Below are 18,293 nucleotides of genomic sequence, written 5' to 3' on the forward strand. Positions count from 1 at the left end.
GCTCGTCCAGCCCTCTAGCACTTCACAGAAAGGGAACAACAGTCCCTGGAGCCGTTAACGCTCTCTCCATCTCCTGAGAAAGATTTAGGCAACATCATAAGAAATATTGCAGAGTTGTTTTTTTTCTTTTTACACAAGTTCTTCTTTGGAGTTCTTTCCACATACCAGCTGCTGCTGCTGCGGGGGCGGCAGGGATGAGTGTAGTGAGAGCGGGTTGCACAATCTTGATCCTTTCTCCCCCTGTGCAGCAGACATGGCATGAGTCAAAGTTGTTGAAACTGTTTGCTAGAGATCAAGACCCTATGAGGGATCTTCCATTCACCTCACAGGTACACAGCATGACGAGCAGTGAGGTGCTTTCCCTGTGTGACGTGTTGAGACATCATTCAGCCGAATGCACGCAAATATACGTGTTATGTCTGAAGTACTGCTTCCTGGTCCCTAACACCTCCATCCTTCATCTCAAGTCAAGAAGTATGATAAATGTGGGACATCCCAGAAACCCCTGATTCCCACAGTTCCTAGGATTTCTCTGTCAGAGAAGCTGGGATCTCCTTGATGTTTTGTGAGATAACTTTGAAATTCTACAACAACATTACTCAGCTCCCTCTCCCTGTCTCAGACATATGACATCATAGCCACTTGGGATGACTTTGGCTCTCAGAGTAATGGCTGTGAAGACATTATTACCTCCTCTGGGTTGGATAGAGGTTCTTTTAGTGCAGCTTTAGCACCTGCCCCTTAGAGTGTCTCGCCCCAGCCCTGGTGACTAACCTTCACCTCACTCTCCTCATTACACATACTGACCTAAGAGTAAACATGTCATTATTGTAACTGAACACTATCACTGATAAAGAAGTGGAGTTAAGGGGAAAAATCAAAGCTCAAATTTGAACTGTCTAGCTCTTTGGATGTATTTCTTCTGAGACTTTTTTGGTTTGCAGCTGGCCACTGTTCTCAAGAGAAAATGAGCCAGAATGAGTTGAAAAGTGTGGATTCTGCTTCTGGGATCTAAAAGGAGAGAGGAAGTGAAGAGGTGGAACATCTGGAGCTCATTTGTGTGCTCAGAGTGGGCAAAAGCTCCAAAAATAGGCTTTAAAACTATTTTCCATATTAATTGTCGTCCACGTACCCGCATCATTGTTACATGTCGACGCGACTCTCTATGGGTATATGACGTCTGCATACACCGTGAGTCTCGTGTGTGTGGGTGTGTGTTTGTGTGTGAGTGTCTGTGGCCGCGTATTGTGCGCGCGCCTCCCTGACGCTCCACAGCCCCGTGGAGCTGTTGTTCCCAGAGAACAGCAGGACAAGCAGACGGACTGTTGGATTAGACTGACAAAAGAGAAAGTGAGAATTCTGTTTTTAAAAGGAGTCTTCTTTGTGTCTCCTCGCTCCTTTTCCTCTAGAGTCGTCGTGCTATCGGGTTATCTGTGTAGGCTTTCCGCGGTGGCGCACGGACCGGTATGGATTTACCCATGACGAGACAAGACACGCCGCGAAGCCCTGCACCAAACTTTTGATTGTCATCGTTACCTCTCGACCCCGGATCAGAAGAAAGCGCCGAACTTTGCTAAAGCAGCTGTGGAAAGCTGGTGGCCACATGTGAGCACATTTGGAGACAAATATTTGCCGGAGCGTCTTTTCGCTGCTCTCTACTACATCTCTCATGGGGTAAGTAATGGCACCTTCTCAAAATGTTTTCACTGACAGTCTGCATGTGCAGCAGCAACTAACAAAGAGGTAACATGTCTCTCCTGAACTACTGAATATGATTTACAACTTACCAAAAATGTAAATCAATTTTGTGGCTAAAAACTCCCTCACTTGTAAACTTTCTTTGTTATATTAATGATTCAGCGCCAACTGAAAGTGGCCTTTCATGCGTAAATGTCGAAATGCTCCTTTAACATGAAATAACCTTACATGACAATAACGTTACCCACATGAAGCAACACGCCACTTCTGCACTTTTACTCCTAACACTTCTGCACACAGTGACTATTTGGACAACGTGGGGCAGCTGCGTTTGTTGAACACACTCTGTGTGTTTTAATGAATAACACTGCGTGGCGTTAAATATTAACACCCGGGACTAGAGCTGTCGATCATACAGCAGGGGTTAGTGCACTTTGCTGCATCATATGTTGAGTCCAGAGTTGTTGTTGGGGGCCAAGAGATGAGCTACGTGCGTCCTCGCAGGGGCCTCCACATGCACGCTCTCTTCCTTGGAGCCGTTGCACAGCCTGCTGTGCCCCCCCCGAGCTGACCCCTCCGATGTTGTCGGGGCTTGTTCATCCGTCACTCTAAAGAAGGCATTGTATTGAAAGGATGTATTAATAAGACAAAAGCCCCCATTATCCCCCCATGTACCGGAGTTAATCTCGTGGGTTGGAGATGTGCTCTCCAGAGAAAGGCAGCAGAGCTTTTGCCAGCAAAGTCTTCACATAGTTGGATTTAGATGAGCAAAGCATGATATTAATCAACTTAAACAATAGCATGCATTTGTAGTGATAGGTTTAAACTGATTGCAACTTTGGATAAATGCACTCTTATCAATCTGGTCCTGCTTTTCCTTATCACTGCCATAAAGATGGGCAGACAAAACAAGTGTGTTGTTTGCGAAAAGTATAAACCCAGCAGAGAAGGATACAGAGGTGTCAGGAGTCCAGTCATGCAGCATCCTGTTGCGAGAGAATCCTCAAATCACAGTGAGATAAGATGATAAGGTGGAGAAACTAATGTTTATTGCCCAGATTAGCCCCCCCATCCATCACCCTCCATCCTGTGGTTGGTCTGGTTCAGTCTGCACAGTGCTGCGGCTCATTAGCAGGCTGCCTGAAACAGCAAAGTGAAGCATTATCTCAGTTCCCAGTCCAGGTTACAGGGTGAGAAACTGAGCCCTCCAGTGCACACGGATGCTACAAAGCCTGTTGCATTAAGGCGAGCAAACATCTTATTGTGATAACATCAGGAGCAGGGGTGAAGAGGAAGCACACTCAGCAGCATTAGTGAGAGGACTATCAAGTGTTGAAGGCCCTGTCAGCAGCTTCATTGATGTTGCTGTTGTGCGAGACGAGCTTGCTTTGTTTGCAGCATGCACGGGCGCTTATGGACTCAGGTGCTTCTCCCAGCATGCCTTGGACTGGACGAAGACAGGGCATGATACAGCCGGCTGGCCGTCTGTGTTAGGCCTGTGTGTGCACATGGCTCATTGCACCAGAACAACACCCGCCACCCGACCAAGCTAGAACGCTGCCAGCTTTCCTCTCACACTTTGCCATCATTGGCCTGGGCAAGGTTAACCCCAGGGTGCTGCGAACAGAGTTGACTTATTGGCCTGCCACTATGCAGCTCTTAGCACACGGAGACTTTCATAGAATACACATGATGTAAGTCTTTAATGTAACTTCAAACCTGTTTTTAACATTATAGCTGAATCAGACTGGTTCAGTCCAGCAGGCCATGACATCATGAGTTCAGGATTTGTATGTTGCTGACCCAGGTCACTGTGCTGAATGGCTCCGTTTTCCTCCACATGATGACGCTTGTAATCAGACCCCTCTGAATGGGGGCTGCCGGGGGTTGCGTGAGAAGTGAAGACAAATAGATGAGTTGGATAAATAAATAGATGTATAAGTGCATGGACAGATAAATAAATTAATGGTAATTCAGTGGTGGGAACTGGTCTTTTTTTATGGAGTAGGTCACTAAGGGGTTGAAGGCAGAGATGGGTGGTGGGTGGGTGGTGCAGATCCCACAAGGATGCTCGGGTTTCAGCTCAGGCCTGAGAGCGGCCAGCTAATAGGAAGAAGCGAGAAGGCTTTTCCTTTGGGAGACAGACTTCTCTTTTGTTGTTTATTCTCACCACTTTATTCAGTCAGATCGGAGGGGTAACAACTCTAAAACATCAGAGGAGAAGCAACTTGCCAGAGGCTACCTTGCTTTTACCTGGTTAAATGAAACCAGTCAGTTGTGTATACACAGTTTTCAAAAAAGAATAGGATAACAAGAGACAATGTATGTGTTTATACTTTGCTCCTGGGCTTTTCTCTGTCATATTAGTGTCCTGTAGACGGCCATCTGGGTTCTTCAGGCTCTCAGTTCTAGTTGGTGCTGAAAAACACTTTTCCTTGGGTGTGGCAGCTGGAGCAAAATAAACGCCTTCTGTTCGCAAGCTGCCGAGGCGCAAGTCACAACACACAGCTGACAGCATGTAGCTTTATGATTCACAGCCAAGATCTGGGAGTGCCTGAGATCAGAGAAATAAATACACCGTCCTCTGCTTTAACCCATTTTCTACACCTAATTGAGACTGGGATGTCACTAAAGACTTTGTTTGCTCTTAGTTGGCAGGCAGAGAATCACACGTGCATATTTATCTGCCATATCTTTCTCTTCTTTTCCAAACAGGCTTGTGGGTTGCAAGAAGATGCTGTCAGTGCTGTAATGATGATTGTGTAAATATTTACAGGAGCTGATATTTTGTGAAGAAAAGAGAGGGCAGAGGTTTAGAGCAATGAAAGAATCCATTAGCTTTAAGTTCTCCTGTTACATTCCTTTTCCACTTGAGGGACTTGGACAAACTATAAGACCCCCCATGACCAAGCAGTGATGCTTGTAGCAGCATGCCAGGATTTCCTGGTGCTTTCTGGAGAGGGGATAACATTGATCACATTCTGACAACCTCCGACCAGCTCCTGTTCCAAAGTTGGAAATAAAGCTGCAAATGTGTTTCATAGCTCTTACTGGCATTTTTCATTGTGCAAGATATCTCTCTCAGACAGTGACAAGTAGATTGACTGCAAGGCTTATGGTTTCTGTGGCTTTAAATGGGATCGGCAACACTTTTTAGACCTCTCTTTAGGTCACACAGCATGATTTATGAAGCGTTTTGCTGTCAGTTCCAGCGGCAGTCTTAATAAGTGTGGTCATGTTGTGGTTTCCTGATTTCTGGTCATTCTCAGTGCTTGCTCTCTTGGAGCAGGTACACATGAAGATGCCGCAGTTCTGGTGACCTACTCCTCCTCATCTCTTCTGGAAGCTTTGTTATCCAGGCAGCTTTGTTTGGGCAGCTGGAAAACTCTGCAGGATTACTTCAGCACCCCACCTCCAGATCCAGAAGTAAGCTGGAGACAGTTTACTTGGATTTTGTACTGCCCCCATGCAGCCAGCAAAAGAGCCTGTTGAATCCATTCAGCAGCTCTGTCTCCCCTCCTAACGAGCTTTTTCAGATTCTCTAATGAGTGACAGACTTTCAAAATAAGGCCGAATAGCTGTGATTGCCTGTTTTGTTAGGACAAAGAAACTATTAGGATTGTTTATCCAGTAAAGGCCCCAGCTTCAGTCTCTCCAGGATGGAATTAACCTTCAGCCAAACACAAGCCAGGTCATGATAGAGGCCAGACTGCTCCATTGCAACAGACAGATTGCACTTAAATGGATTGTGTTTACTTAAAACTAATATGACAACCACTTAACATAATTTCAGATGAGCATTGTCTCAGTCAAAGTCAAGTAGGTGTTACCATCTGAGAAGCTGCATGAAAGCAATAGTCACTTTCTGACCTGTTTATTTCTGCAAAATGTCCCTTGGCAAACAGCTCTTCCAAAAGCTTGCATAAGACTTAATACAGCTGCATAAAAAGCCAAGGAGTTTGCTGTGGGGCCCTTTGTTTTTAAAAAGTTTAACTTGCTTCGAGATGCCAGGAAGTAAAACAGATGTAGTATCCCTCCAAAAATCTGTGACATTAAATCCTCTTGGGTCTCATTCCATGCACTACTCTTTAAATGCAGGTTGTAACTCTGAAGACCCTGCAAGAATATTTTTATGGTTAAAGATACAACATCCCCGGGCTGCAGAGCCAAATTGATGTTGGCATCACTAGAATTTCTTCAAGATATTAATTTTCTCTTCAAAGCAGGAAAATCTGAAATTGTATAAAATACTGAGAAGCAGCAGCAGACTTTGTGGACACAACAGTGTTCCCTCTCTAGGCAACCATGTTTTTCTCCAACAACAGAGCCGTATTTAATGGATCTATGTTTGCCAGAGGAGACTGGAGCTGTTTTATAATGCTGGACCATGTGGAAAGATGGAGGGCCACCATCAATTTATCACCTTATCAAGGGGCACCAAGCAGAAGCAATCAGGGCAGTTTGTGTGCACACCTGTGTAGGTGGTATCATTTTCCATCTCTTATTGCACTGAGAATCAGCAGCATCAGGGGAGCAGACATGCCATAGTCATAGCAATCCTCTGCGCTACCAACGTACACAAATTGCAGACATAAATGTTGTCATGTCTCAAGTTTCTTGGCACACCAAGCAACAAATAACCACAAGCTCTCTCACAGCAACTGCATGGTTTCCCAGTGGAGGAGCTGAACATGAGAAGGGGTGGAGTTCAAGGTCTATCAGCAGAGTAGAATAGGAGCAGGGACAATAGAGCTCTAAAGGAGGGTTCAAAGCCTTTCATTAAGGGAGAGCTCATTGTAAAGGCAAGAACACAGGGAGGTGTGAGGGGCAGATTGGATGAAACTTGAATCAAGCATACAGACCTGTGGTTTCTAATGCTGGTGAGCTTTATCTAACTCCTGCATCACAGCAGCATATATACACGTGCCCTGCATCTGTCTTTAGGGCGTCATGTGGTTAACACCATCATAGCTGAGCACATACAAACTCACAGCTGAACATTTATACCTGCGGTTTACCGCTGTTCCTTATTAAACATAAATTCTGAGAATAGTTTCTGACTTTTCAAACTGAGCAAATCTCAGGTTGGTTTGCACATGCATGCTAGGCTAGTAGTATGAAGATAATAGTGGTGATGCTGCATGAAAGGCCACTCAAAACAGTTCTGAGTAAGAATACTCAAAGCTTCTTGAATGGGGAGCTGAGTGCACACTATGTGCTTTAATGAAGTCTTTAATAGGCGACTATAAGAACATGTCTGCCCCAGATGTGTGCTAAATAAATCCTTCTTGATGTGTATTTAATCACCTCTTTGTGGCCTTGTCTTTTGATCTCTGTGGTAAAGTTTAAAATATACGAGCAGAGGAGGGGGTTTAAGAGTGAGGATGCTGTGGCTCTGCAAATCAGAGAGCAGCATGAAAGGGAAATATGCAAAATAGAGCAATATAAAAACATGAATAATTTGGAATAACTTAAGTTGACAGAAATGGTCTGAGGGTGAAGGTATTACAGTAATTGCCTCTCCGGCGCCACCCTCAGAGCTCCCCCACCCCCCTTAAAGGGCAGACAGGGATTGGGGTGAGTGGGTGGGGGGGTGTCTGCCAGTCATGCGGGTTGCGGCTCCTGAGGCTGTGTGATGCCCTTCTTTACGCAGCTCTTTGTCTACAGCTCCTCTCACCACCAGCCTTAGAGCCACAGCAAAACAACAATAGCTCACAAAAAGCATTGCAGATATGCTGACTTGTGAGAGGAACAGAAAACAAAACAGGACGCTTTTAGACATCACAATGAAACATGCAGAGCAAATAAAGAACTGTGATCTGTAGCGGCAGACAGGACCCCTCAGAAGAGGCTGAACCCAAACTGTCAAAGTGCTTGACGAGCGAAAGGGTAATCCCTAATTATATGATGAAACCCCATGTATTGGGGACACCCACTCCACTAATATCCAGCAGCTTATAAGCGGTTTTAATGAAGCATGACTGTGTTAGCATAATAACGGACAAAAATTAGAGAAGGTTAAGAGCAGCAGTTTAAGCTCAAACATAGTGAAAAAAGAGGAAGCTGCCTGATCCATCAGTAAAGGGAACTGGTAGTCTATCATCCACTGCTGGGATGTAGGTAGAGTCATGAAACTGATACTTCTTTATTTTATCTACGCAAAAAACTGATGTGATTTGTCTGTGACACAGTTTGGCTAAATGCACGTTTATCTGCCAATATTTTTTTCAGTTGTTCCTGCAGTGAAGTTCCTCTCCAAGACGGAGACTGTGATATTGCAGGCCGCTATCTCATATCTCTCAGTCTGTTCTGCATGTGGAGCATGCAAGTTACAGCGTGACACTCAGTGAGGCTCTGTTTTTTTCCTTTTTGCTCACTCACTTCCCTGTAAAACCCCATGTTTTCATTCTTCAAGCGAATTAATGAGCTGCCAGTGTTGCAAAACAATTGATCCTGCAGTTAGTTTCATCTATTTCACTCTTATAATCAGCCCACGCATTTGTCCCTTGAGTACAAGGGTAAAGCGTGACAAGACTGCCAGGATGTGTCAGACTTTCTGTCTCTTCAGAACTAACAGTTTTGGTTCTCGTTGAAATATCAGTAAACATCTAGACACATGGAGTTAAATGAAAAAAGAACTAAACATACAGGATGCTGCACACTCAATGTATAAATAATGACTGCTAAAGAGTTGCTAAGAAAACTTAACTCCCTGCTTACTTGTGTCCAAATGTATTGTAAAGTCAGATGCTCTTGCAGTTAATGCATATCTTTGTTTGTTAACAGAGCTTTTGCTTTAAAAGGAGGTTGAGGTTGCCTATGCTCTGTTACCAAGTTTGACCTCAAAAAATTTTGTTTTTTTTTAGTCTTCGTCACTGTTTTGGGCAACAGTTTTATCAGTGAGCATATCAGAAGCATGGCAGGAACAGAGATAACAGTGACAGCTGAAGATAAGCTCAGGTAGTCGTGATTTTAAAACCTCTGTTTTGACCTTACAGACAAGACTGCCAGACAAGAGTCACTGTGGGCTTTTGGTCCGTACAAGGTCACTGGAAGGCCCAGGTAGAAGACAAGTTATGTCACAGCACCAGCATGAATCATCCCCTCCCCTGGTGCATTGATACCGGAAACATTGACTGCAGACGATCAATAACACTGCTATGCTAATGTGAAAAGATTTCAGACACAGTGCCCTCAGGCTCAGTGATGGATAGGGCATTAGGGTGATACTGCGGCCACCTGCTAGCACACAATGACCATGACTGTGTTTCCTTTGCACTGCAAAAGTTGAACTCTAAGTACGAGTATTTGTCCAACTTTTACCTCTTAACACTCATTTTAGGTCACATCTACCTGACAAGTCAAATGATTATATTATTTGAAGGTATAAAAAGCAAATAGATAAATAAATAGAGCTCATTTTAAGACACTCAAAAAGTAAATTCTGCTTAGGCCACTGTCAAATTTTTTTTGCTCATGACTAGCAATGCAGGCTTTAATTTTCATTTCTCATTTCTTTGAATATATATTTTACACTGACTTGAGATAAAAGACACTACACAAATACTCTAGCTTATGTTGAATTTTTTGCACGATGACTGCACAGCATGAAGCTGCTCCATGCAACAAGGCTTGCTGCTACCGGCCCTGTGGGTGTACAGAGAAGGATGTGTGGTTTATCGCTGATGAAGTAAAAGAGGAAGAACTGCAAAAAAGGAATAGTCTAAGATGTTTATTTGGAGTCGAAGCTTCCGCTGTAGTGGTAGCGATCCTTTGTGGTGCTAATAGTTAGTTCTGTTCTCTCCTGGTGTCTTGGCATGTCAGCACTTGACCGATGAGACAATCTGACTGCATTTTGCTGTTTATATGGGATTTTCCTCTTGAGAAACATAGTTTTTGTGCTGTACTTGCCCATTGTGTTGTCACATTCACACCTTTTGGGTTCCTGTAGACAAAATACCCCCCAAAAAAGTGGTATGGTTTTGACTCTTTCTTTTGGAAAATGAGTACAAGAAGTGCCTCCCACGCAGCTGGAAAACTTTAATATCTGAATCACTCCAGTTGTTCGTGATAGAGGTTGCACTCACTTTCCTCTTTCCATTTGTAGTCTGGTTAGAAAGCTGGCACCTGATTCCTCTTTCAATTCTAGCATAGGCCCTCTCTGATATGTGATACACTGCTAACACTATCTACTGTGTGACAATTACAAAGAACGAAGAAGTTACTCTCAGAGCATCAGTGATAGATTTCCTTGAGGCTGGACAGCCCAGATGTCTCAAAGGAAGTCATTAAATCAGCTTAAAATGGAAAATTATTTACTTGATCAGATAAAAGTCCTAACAAAAATGATCCATCCTCTCAGCCTGCTGGCGCTGACATCATGCTATGTTGCCATTATAACGGCTTTTAACAGTAACAGAGAAGAGCACATGGTGAAAGATGCGTTACAGGATGTCTGAGACCACAAACTGCTCAGCGGTTAAATGTGCTAAGTGATTCTTAGCAGTAAACAAATAGGAAACACATTTCACTGCAAACATGATCAATGTCAAATGTAAACTGTTCATACACAACATTAGTCACTACTCTTTTCTTGGCTAAAATGTTTGAACAGGATGATGCATCAGTGGGAAATGTGTACACGCAAACATGAGCACGGGCGCCTTGTCATCACAGAGCTCTGTTTTTTGTTTTAAGTGCTTTCCTCTAGAGAAAGTGGATCCAGGTTTAAGTGGAGTGTCACAGGTGGCAGGTGGTGTCATTGGGAGGCGTTGCCTTGGTTTTTGGTGAGCAGACGCTCTGCTAATTGGGGCTTATCAGGTGTTTCTGAGAAAAACACCTGAGGCTTTTGTGCAGCCGTCAGACCCCTGATGGAGAGAGGAGCTCTGTCTGTTGTAAGGATTAGGAGGAAACAAGAGTCAGTTTTCAGCACAGTCTCACCTCATCGTTTAGATGTTGAAGAATTTCTATATGCATCTGTTTGCAACTGTGGGTTCACTGCTGATGGCTTTCATGGTTTCATTGGTTTGTGTGCGTAAGGCTGTGGAAATCAGACCGGTAGCATGTGTTAACTATGCCACAAGAGCATCTGCATCATCAGTCAAATGGTGTGAAATAGCAGTTTGGGGCTCACAAGAGCTTTCTGATAGGATATCCTGTCTCAGGTGTCTGTCTCTTGTTTGTCTGCCTTTTGTCTCTTTGGAGCTTATTTAAACTCTCCTGTCAACAGTTGTTTCTTTCATCACCTTTTTAAACTGTGTCTGAGCCTCACTGTGAAATCTGGGGAGGATATTTGGTTATTTGTGTGAACGTAACTTCTCCACACTGTTTCCTGCAGCACAGATCTTTAACATTTTTTCATGAAACCAAAGCCAGATGGCCTTTACTATCAACTCTACCCTCCTAAACTTAATGTACAGTGAAAATTAAATATAAATCTGCTACCTTTAACACAAATTAGCACCATTAAGTGCATTTTGAATCAAACTATCTAGGTAGCATTAAAGCATTTTAATATTTGCAATTAGAACTTTTGAAGTTAGTCCCCTGTACTAAGATCTACATTTGAATATTTGGGGGCGCAGTGGTTAGGTTGCACCCCATGTACGCAGTCAACCTGTGTTCAAGTCCAGCCTGTGGCCCCTTTCCCACATGACTCTCCCTCACTCTTTCATCCCTGTTTCAGACTCTATCCACTTCCCTCCTCCCAGAAATATATCTTTAAATAAAAATATGATGCACACATGCATCCGTTGCAAAAGTATACACAGTAGCTATGTAATGGCTATAGCAAACTACATCTAATGCACACAAATCTATATTCTATAGATTTAAACTAAGTAACTGAGTAAACTAAGTAAGCCTTGTGTCATGACCTCCACACTTCTCTGAGTTTGTGCTGCTGTTGCTCTACAATTGTGTCAGTGAGGAAAGGAGTCATACATAGCTTAATATTTTTGACAATGTGTTTTGTCTTTGGTGGAAGTGTGACAGTGTTGTCTGGGTCGAACATGGGGCACAATTTGACAATGCTTCGAGAAGGAGGGGTTTCAAAGCAGGAAGTCTCCTGTTGGCCAATTGCCATGGAAACCTCTGAATGGCACACGGCAGGTAGAGGTGCAGGGCAGGGCTGTGACGAGACGGTGCTGTAGGCAAACCAGCCTGTCAGGTTTCCCACGCACAGAAATCCCTTGATGACAGACGCCAAGGACTGCAGGTGACAGTAGGACCTCAAGAGCACGCAACACTTGGGAACACTTTTCCAAGAAAACCATGTAGAGCCAAAAGACTGACCATAACAAAAAAGTAGTTTACTTTCCTCTTAGCAGACTACAGGATGTGGAAATACACTGCTGCTAACTTTCGTCTGACTTTTCCAATAATAACATCATTATAGGATGCAATAATGTAACGTAATGTAATTACCCCAGTGCAGCTGGCACATGTGCTTAACCTCAAGCCTCCCATTTGTGCCCATTAATGGAGCTAAAAAAGATTAGATGACTTGAGGGGGCAAGCCGTCCTGTGGCAGAGGTTCTGATAAGAGAGTGCTCTGCTGTAAATAAATTTCTGCTATGATACAGTTGCAGCAGCCAAATGGAAGTGTGCTCTCCCATTATTAAGGCTGAAGGGCATTGCTCTCCAAACTGAAGGAGACTATTGTTCTTTGTTCCTGCTTAAGGAAACAGTGCACAGGTTGTTGCTGGCAGCCAATAAGAGCTGTGTGTGAAGTCTGCTTTACTCTATGACTATAACAGTTATTTGTGTGTGAAGATAGATATCAATGCACGAGCACAGCCAAGTTTTGTGCAATGCAACACATCACATGGATGAATTTCGTCGTGTTTACACGTCACTGCGGGGTCTCAGATTCCTGCCTTTGTGTCCAGATGCCGTTCCACATGCATGCTCTCTGTCTGCCTTTGTCTCATTCACTCTCCATCTTCAGTCTCCCAGGTTTTGAGTCAAAAAGTTCTCCGACAGAGCAGAGCTTCAGCCCCAGTTTCCACTGATGCTTTGGAGTTCATAGTGGCAGTGAAGACAAGCAGTTGAAGCATCAGTGTTCCATTACCTCTGGAGCAGGCCTGCAGAGGGATCCTGTTACTTTTGACAGGTTTAAGACACCAGCACCACCTCTAATTAGATTTCCAGAGCCTCCAACTTTCCTTTGTTTTTTAGCCCCTCAGCTGCAGCCCATTTATTTGGTTTTGGTTTGTTTATAGGGTTCTCCATGAAATGAATCCTCTGAGTAATTTGAAGCCACATTAGTGGTTCATAAAGTTTTTTGCTAATTGTAAAACCTTACACCATATTATTCCTACAGTTTTCTGCAGTGTTTTTACACTGGTAAGCTTCTGTCATCAGATACATCAGGTATTTTAACATATGCCCCCAAAGTCCCATAATGTCATTACAGATATTATTCTAACAAGGCCTCACTATAACACAAGCAATATGGAAAACCTTCATCCTTGCGCTTACATTGCATCGCAGTTGAGTCTTATGGCTTTTCTTAGACTAGGTTAGCTTCCACACGCTGCGGATATCTGTTTGATTAGCAGTTGATCCAGTGGTCAGAGGGGGGCAGAGTCAGGATGAAGAAGGCTGCTTGATCCACAAGCTATGCTGAAGTTTCAAGAGGTGACCCAGTGGAGTGGAATGGTTTGCTCCCCACAACAATGCCGTGTGTTGACAACAGAGTGCTCGGATGGGGTTAGAGGAATGTCCTCTACAGACTCCGAGCGCATGCAGTCCATTGTGTAAGCACAGGCTCGCTGCTGAACAGAGAACTTATTCTTCTACCTGAAGATGATTGCTGCCTGCACAGGCTCACGACTGAAAAGCTTTCTTTTTTTGAAAGATAAATTCTCTTGTGAGCCTACAGATTACTTATTTCTATTTCAACATGCTGTAACTGCTGTCTGTGTGGTGTGAATGTAGTGAGCTTACTCACTGTGTGGTGACTTATTTATGTCATGAGATTATTAGTCTTTATCAGACTGTGATTTTATGTTATGTCAGCTTAAGATATCGATAGCAAAGGTCCATCTGAAGCTTTGCACATTTTACAACAGATCAAAGTAGAAGGAATTTTAACCAGGTTTCCTTAAGGAAGCATTTGGCTTAGGCCCTTATGTATTGATGCTTTACTCCTCCAAGCAGTTAGCCTGTGGTAGCCGTTGTCCTCTTAATTAAAGGCATAGGAGTCCAAAAGTAAACTTTTGAGAGGTAAAACGGTCAGGTTTTTCCTCTACAAAAACTTAAAACTAGGTTTGCTGCCTGGTTTGTTATGCTGAGATTTTTTTAAATGCACATTTGCGTTGTTGTACCTTGTCATAACCGTCCTTCTCTTCTTCCTGTGTTTCTGTGCAGGTGACCCACATTCAGCTCTGCAGAAGAGACTGCTAGGCAGGTGGCCTCCCTCCTAGTCTGGGCCCTTTTGCTGTCCTTTTCTTAAAGGCGATGATTATCAGCGTCAACACTCTGCACATCTCCACTGTGTGAATGAATCTTTGCCGTAAAGCCGCTGTGCTCTGCCACCCTGTCATCATGAGGAGCAGATATTCCCAGTACTACAACAAGAGTCTGATCCACTACCACTATGCCTATGCAAAGAATATGACCCCCCAGGAGCTGGATAGGTATATAGATGTTAAAAAACAGCAACAGCTCACCACCCTCAACATTGTTTTCGTGGTCATCTGCGCCATCATCATCCTGGAGAACCTGCTGGTCCTGGCTGCCGTCTGCCGTAATAAGAAGTTCCACTCCGCCATGTTTTTCTTCATTGGCAATCTAGCATTCTCTGACCTGCTGGCAGGGTCGGCCTACATAGCCAACATTTTTCTGTCAGGATATAGGACCTTTGAGCTGGTGCCTGTCCAGTGGTTCATTCGAGAGGGCACGGCGTTTATTGCTCTGGCAGCTTCAGTCTTCAGCTTGTTGGCGATAGCAATAGAGCGCTACACTGCAATCACCAAGGTCAAGGTGTATGGCTCCACCAAAACATGTCGCATGTTTCTTTTAATAGGAGCTTGTTGGGTCACCTCAATCCTGCTTGGAGGACTTCCCATCATTGGCTGGAACTGCATCAGTGACCTTCCTGAGTGCTCTGCTGTTTTGCCACTCTACTCAAAGAAATACATCCTCTTTGTTGTGTCCATTTTCAGCCTCATACTACTTTCTATTGTCATCCTCTATGTGAGGATCTATTTAATTGTACGCTCCAGCCACCAGGAAGCAACCAACTCCCCGGCCTATGCCCTTTTAAAAACTGTCACCATAGTGCTGGGAGTCTTCATCATGTGCTGGCTGCCTACATTTACCATCCTCCTTCTAGATTCATCCTGCAGCATACAGTCCTGCTCAATTCTCTCCAAAGCACACATATTTTTTGGCTTCGCCACTCTAAACTCAGCGCTTAACCCAGTGATCTATACACTGCGCAGCAAAGACATGAGAAAGGAGTTTCTGCGTGTGTTGTGCTGCTGGGGTGTGCTGCAGAGCGGGCGGCCCGCTGACCGTTGCCTGGTCCCTCTTAAGAGCTCCAGCTCTCTGGAACACTGCACTCACAAACATGAACACCAGACCACACCTATCATGCAAGATTGTACCACCTGTGTCTGATATGGTGCATAATAATCAGAGCACGTGTGTGTGAGTGTGCGAGTGTGATCGGACAGAATGTCTGCGTGTAAATGAGCCCGAGAAGAGAGCAGAGAGACTGTGATGAGACAGCCAAATGTGACAAACCAAGCAAGCACACAAGCGAGACTGACCTGTGTCAAAGGCTGTAACACAGCTGTCCGTCAAGATGCATTCAACAATCTCGACATTTCTTATTGCAATCAAAACTGTGTGAATTCACAATCAGACTTCTATCAATTCACCCAAACAGCAGGTGTAAAAATTCAATGTTTCAAGTGGAGACCAGATCCACATGTGAGAACTTTAGAAATGTGAAAATAGCTTTTTCATAGGTACGCTCATTGATAAATATGGAGCTGCAAGCCATTTCTGTGTATATTCTTCTCATCTTCTTTTCCTTTCTAAATACATAAATCTGTATTAAAAGCCAAAAAAAAACATAAAATGCATATTATCAAAGTTATGGTGAGTTGTTTTGGACCTTTCAAGAACTCCATCAATGCAAAGCTCACAAAGTTGCACTTTGTAGATTTACTTGAGAGATTGTTGTTTTTTTTAAGGTTTAAACCACATAACTCTCCTTTACTGATATGTGTATAAATTAGGCCTCTTATTTTGCATAGAGCTGGAGGTAGTGATCATCTTTACTCACTCCAAAGAAGTCAAAATAGCAAGAGTGCTCCCTTAACATAATGAGGGCTATATAGTCCCTATATAACCTTGCTTAAAATATTAACTATGAAAAACTTACATAATCTGCATACATGTAATGCATGAATTCTAACTTATTCGTAAACACTGATGTGTATGATATGTAACAGCTCCAGCTTTCATCACTAACACCCTTCCCACATTTGTTGTCACAATCTGTCCCTCTTGCTTTTACTGTTGTCTTTGTATCTTAATATTTTCCGCTGAGGAAGGCCTAATCAGAAAGCACATTTCCTGAAATGAGTTGGCACTGATGAATTTTACTCAGTGACAACTGCACAGCAGCTTTGATAAATGGGACTAATGTCCTGACAGTGTTGTAGCAACGTAGCAGAAATGTGCAGTCTCTGTGTGAACCTTCCTCTTTGGATTACGGCTGAATGTATGTATGAAGTGTTTGGAGCGGGCGCTCCATTGTTGACAGTATTAGTGGTCATCATTTTGAATCACCAAATCAGTGACAAGCAGAGATGAACAGATCAGGACACTTTCACTGTGAAGTCTTAAATAGCAACATGAACAATTATTTGTGAACATCTTGGTTTAATTTGCTGGCCATATGCCTCGTGCAACTACAGACATAAACACGTCTCATCTTTCCAAAGACCCCCCGCCCTCCCTTCAAAATAGGAGAGGGTCCGGTTTCTTCCCTCCTGGGAGGTTAGCTTCATCCTCAGTCTCTCACATCGTTCAACATGCAACTTCCTTCAGCCACAGGAAGTCCTGTTTTTCATTGTCCGGTTCCTGTTGTTCGGGATCAGACTAACCTTCTTCCTGTAGACAAACATTTAAAAACTCCTCTCCCCTACAGTGTTTTTTTCTCATATTTAGATGGCCAAGTAGAAATGGTGAAAAGCACTTTGGCAGCTTCAGTGATTTTTGTTTTCCCTCAATATTTTTCAGATGGAGAAACATTTTTAATCTGTGTACCTATTTCTTCATTGTGTTGCCTGACTCTGTGATGTTTTTTATAATAAATACATGAATAACTATGTATGTTTGTAAGTATGTATGTGTGTAATTTTGTAAAGTATGTATGATTTGTGTGAAATGTCTCGTGTGCAATAGCCTTATGTGTCCAGTAGCACGCTGCCTGTGTTAAATCGGTACATTTTGAAACACTAATGTAGGTACATAGACATTTTGTTAATTGCATTCCCTTTTTATAAAATAAATGAAATACAGAATGATTTGTGTGTGTCCGTGTTTAATACTAAGCTGTAAATTAATTTAACTTTACCTCTAGTGTGTCTTCCTTTCATGCCTACATCTGAGAAGGATAAAAAAAAAAAAAACAGTAGTTTAATCCAAACATGCTCTGACAAGGTCAAATACACTAGCTTCAACATGAAAGCCTGAAGTTGTACATGCAAATACTTGGCTATTAATCAATGCTCTCTTACCTAATAAAAACTGGGAACTTGCTTGAAGGCTGAAGAAAGACATGGCTATGATGGGAAGCTGGGCAGAGGACAGGGAGGGTGAAAATGGGGTGTAGTGAGAAATATGTCTTTTTGTAAGATAGTTTGTCTGAGAAAAGCATAAAGAAAAGTCCCAGGAGATGTTTTTTTCAGCCAAGGGGGAGACTTGGGACGAGAGGAGGAGCTGACTTATAGTGGCCTTGAGAGAGTTGGGCCTGTTTCCTGTCAGACGTCCAGGATTCCTGGGTGGGAACACTGGCTGAATCAGCCCCAGGAGGCTGCTGGGAAGTCTGCCAGGTCTTTCCAGTGCCCTGCAGGATATGACATCAGACTCAAAAACCTGTAGGTGAAGCTGTATACACAAATAACATTTAAGTCTGCACACAAGACTGAAGCTGGTTTCCGCCATGAATCAGGCCCGTTTGACTGCTTAACAAATTACACAGATTAAAAAATAGATGTTTGCCTGTGTATACAAAGAGCACATAATGCAGAGAAACACCAAAAAGCAACAGAGTTGGTTTGAATATCAGTCTGTGGACTGAGTGAAAATAGTGAACTAGCAGGGGGACTTTTTTTTTTGTTTTTATATGACTGTGAATAATTAACTGTCACAGCATAACAAACTCAAAGACCAAGCCCCTATGTTCAATGACACAGTGCCACCTTGTGGTAAAATAGACACACAGCCATATTTGAAGGCTGTTTATAACAGTAGCTCTCAACTGGTTGATCACAGGACCCACCATCAACACCTAAAGGAGAAGTGCGACCCAAACTTTGGAGATTTCAATCAGATGTGATAAAAAAAATAAT

The 18,293-nt window shown here is 43.3% G+C and overlaps 1 protein-coding gene across 1 annotated transcript; it reads left to right on the forward strand.

Annotated features, from left to right (window-relative positions):
- The first annotated feature begins 1,029 nt into the window (after positions 1–1,029).
- s1pr2 (sphingosine-1-phosphate receptor 2) lies at positions 1,030–17,246 on the forward strand. The gene is made up of 3 exons (XM_041778371.1): positions 1,030–1,191; positions 1,410–1,674; positions 14,071–17,246. The coding sequence occupies exon 3, from the start codon at positions 14,203–14,205 to the stop codon at positions 15,322–15,324; it is 1,122 nt and encodes a 373-aa protein (XP_041634305.1). The 5' UTR covers positions 1,030–1,191; positions 1,410–1,674; positions 14,071–14,202; the 3' UTR covers positions 15,325–17,246.
- The last annotated feature ends 1,047 nt before the right edge of the window (positions 17,247–18,293 follow it).

The sequence above is a fragment of the Cheilinus undulatus genome, linkage group 21, assembly GCF_018320785.1.
Source record: "Cheilinus undulatus linkage group 21, ASM1832078v1, whole genome shotgun sequence".
Lineage (NCBI taxonomy): Eukaryota > Metazoa > Chordata > Actinopteri > Labriformes > Labridae > Cheilinus > Cheilinus undulatus.

Coding starts and splice junctions, on each gene's coding strand:
- s1pr2 (XM_041778371.1), top strand. CDS start 14,203: ATGAATCTTTGCCGTAAAGCCGCTGTGCTCTGCCACCCTGTCATCATG.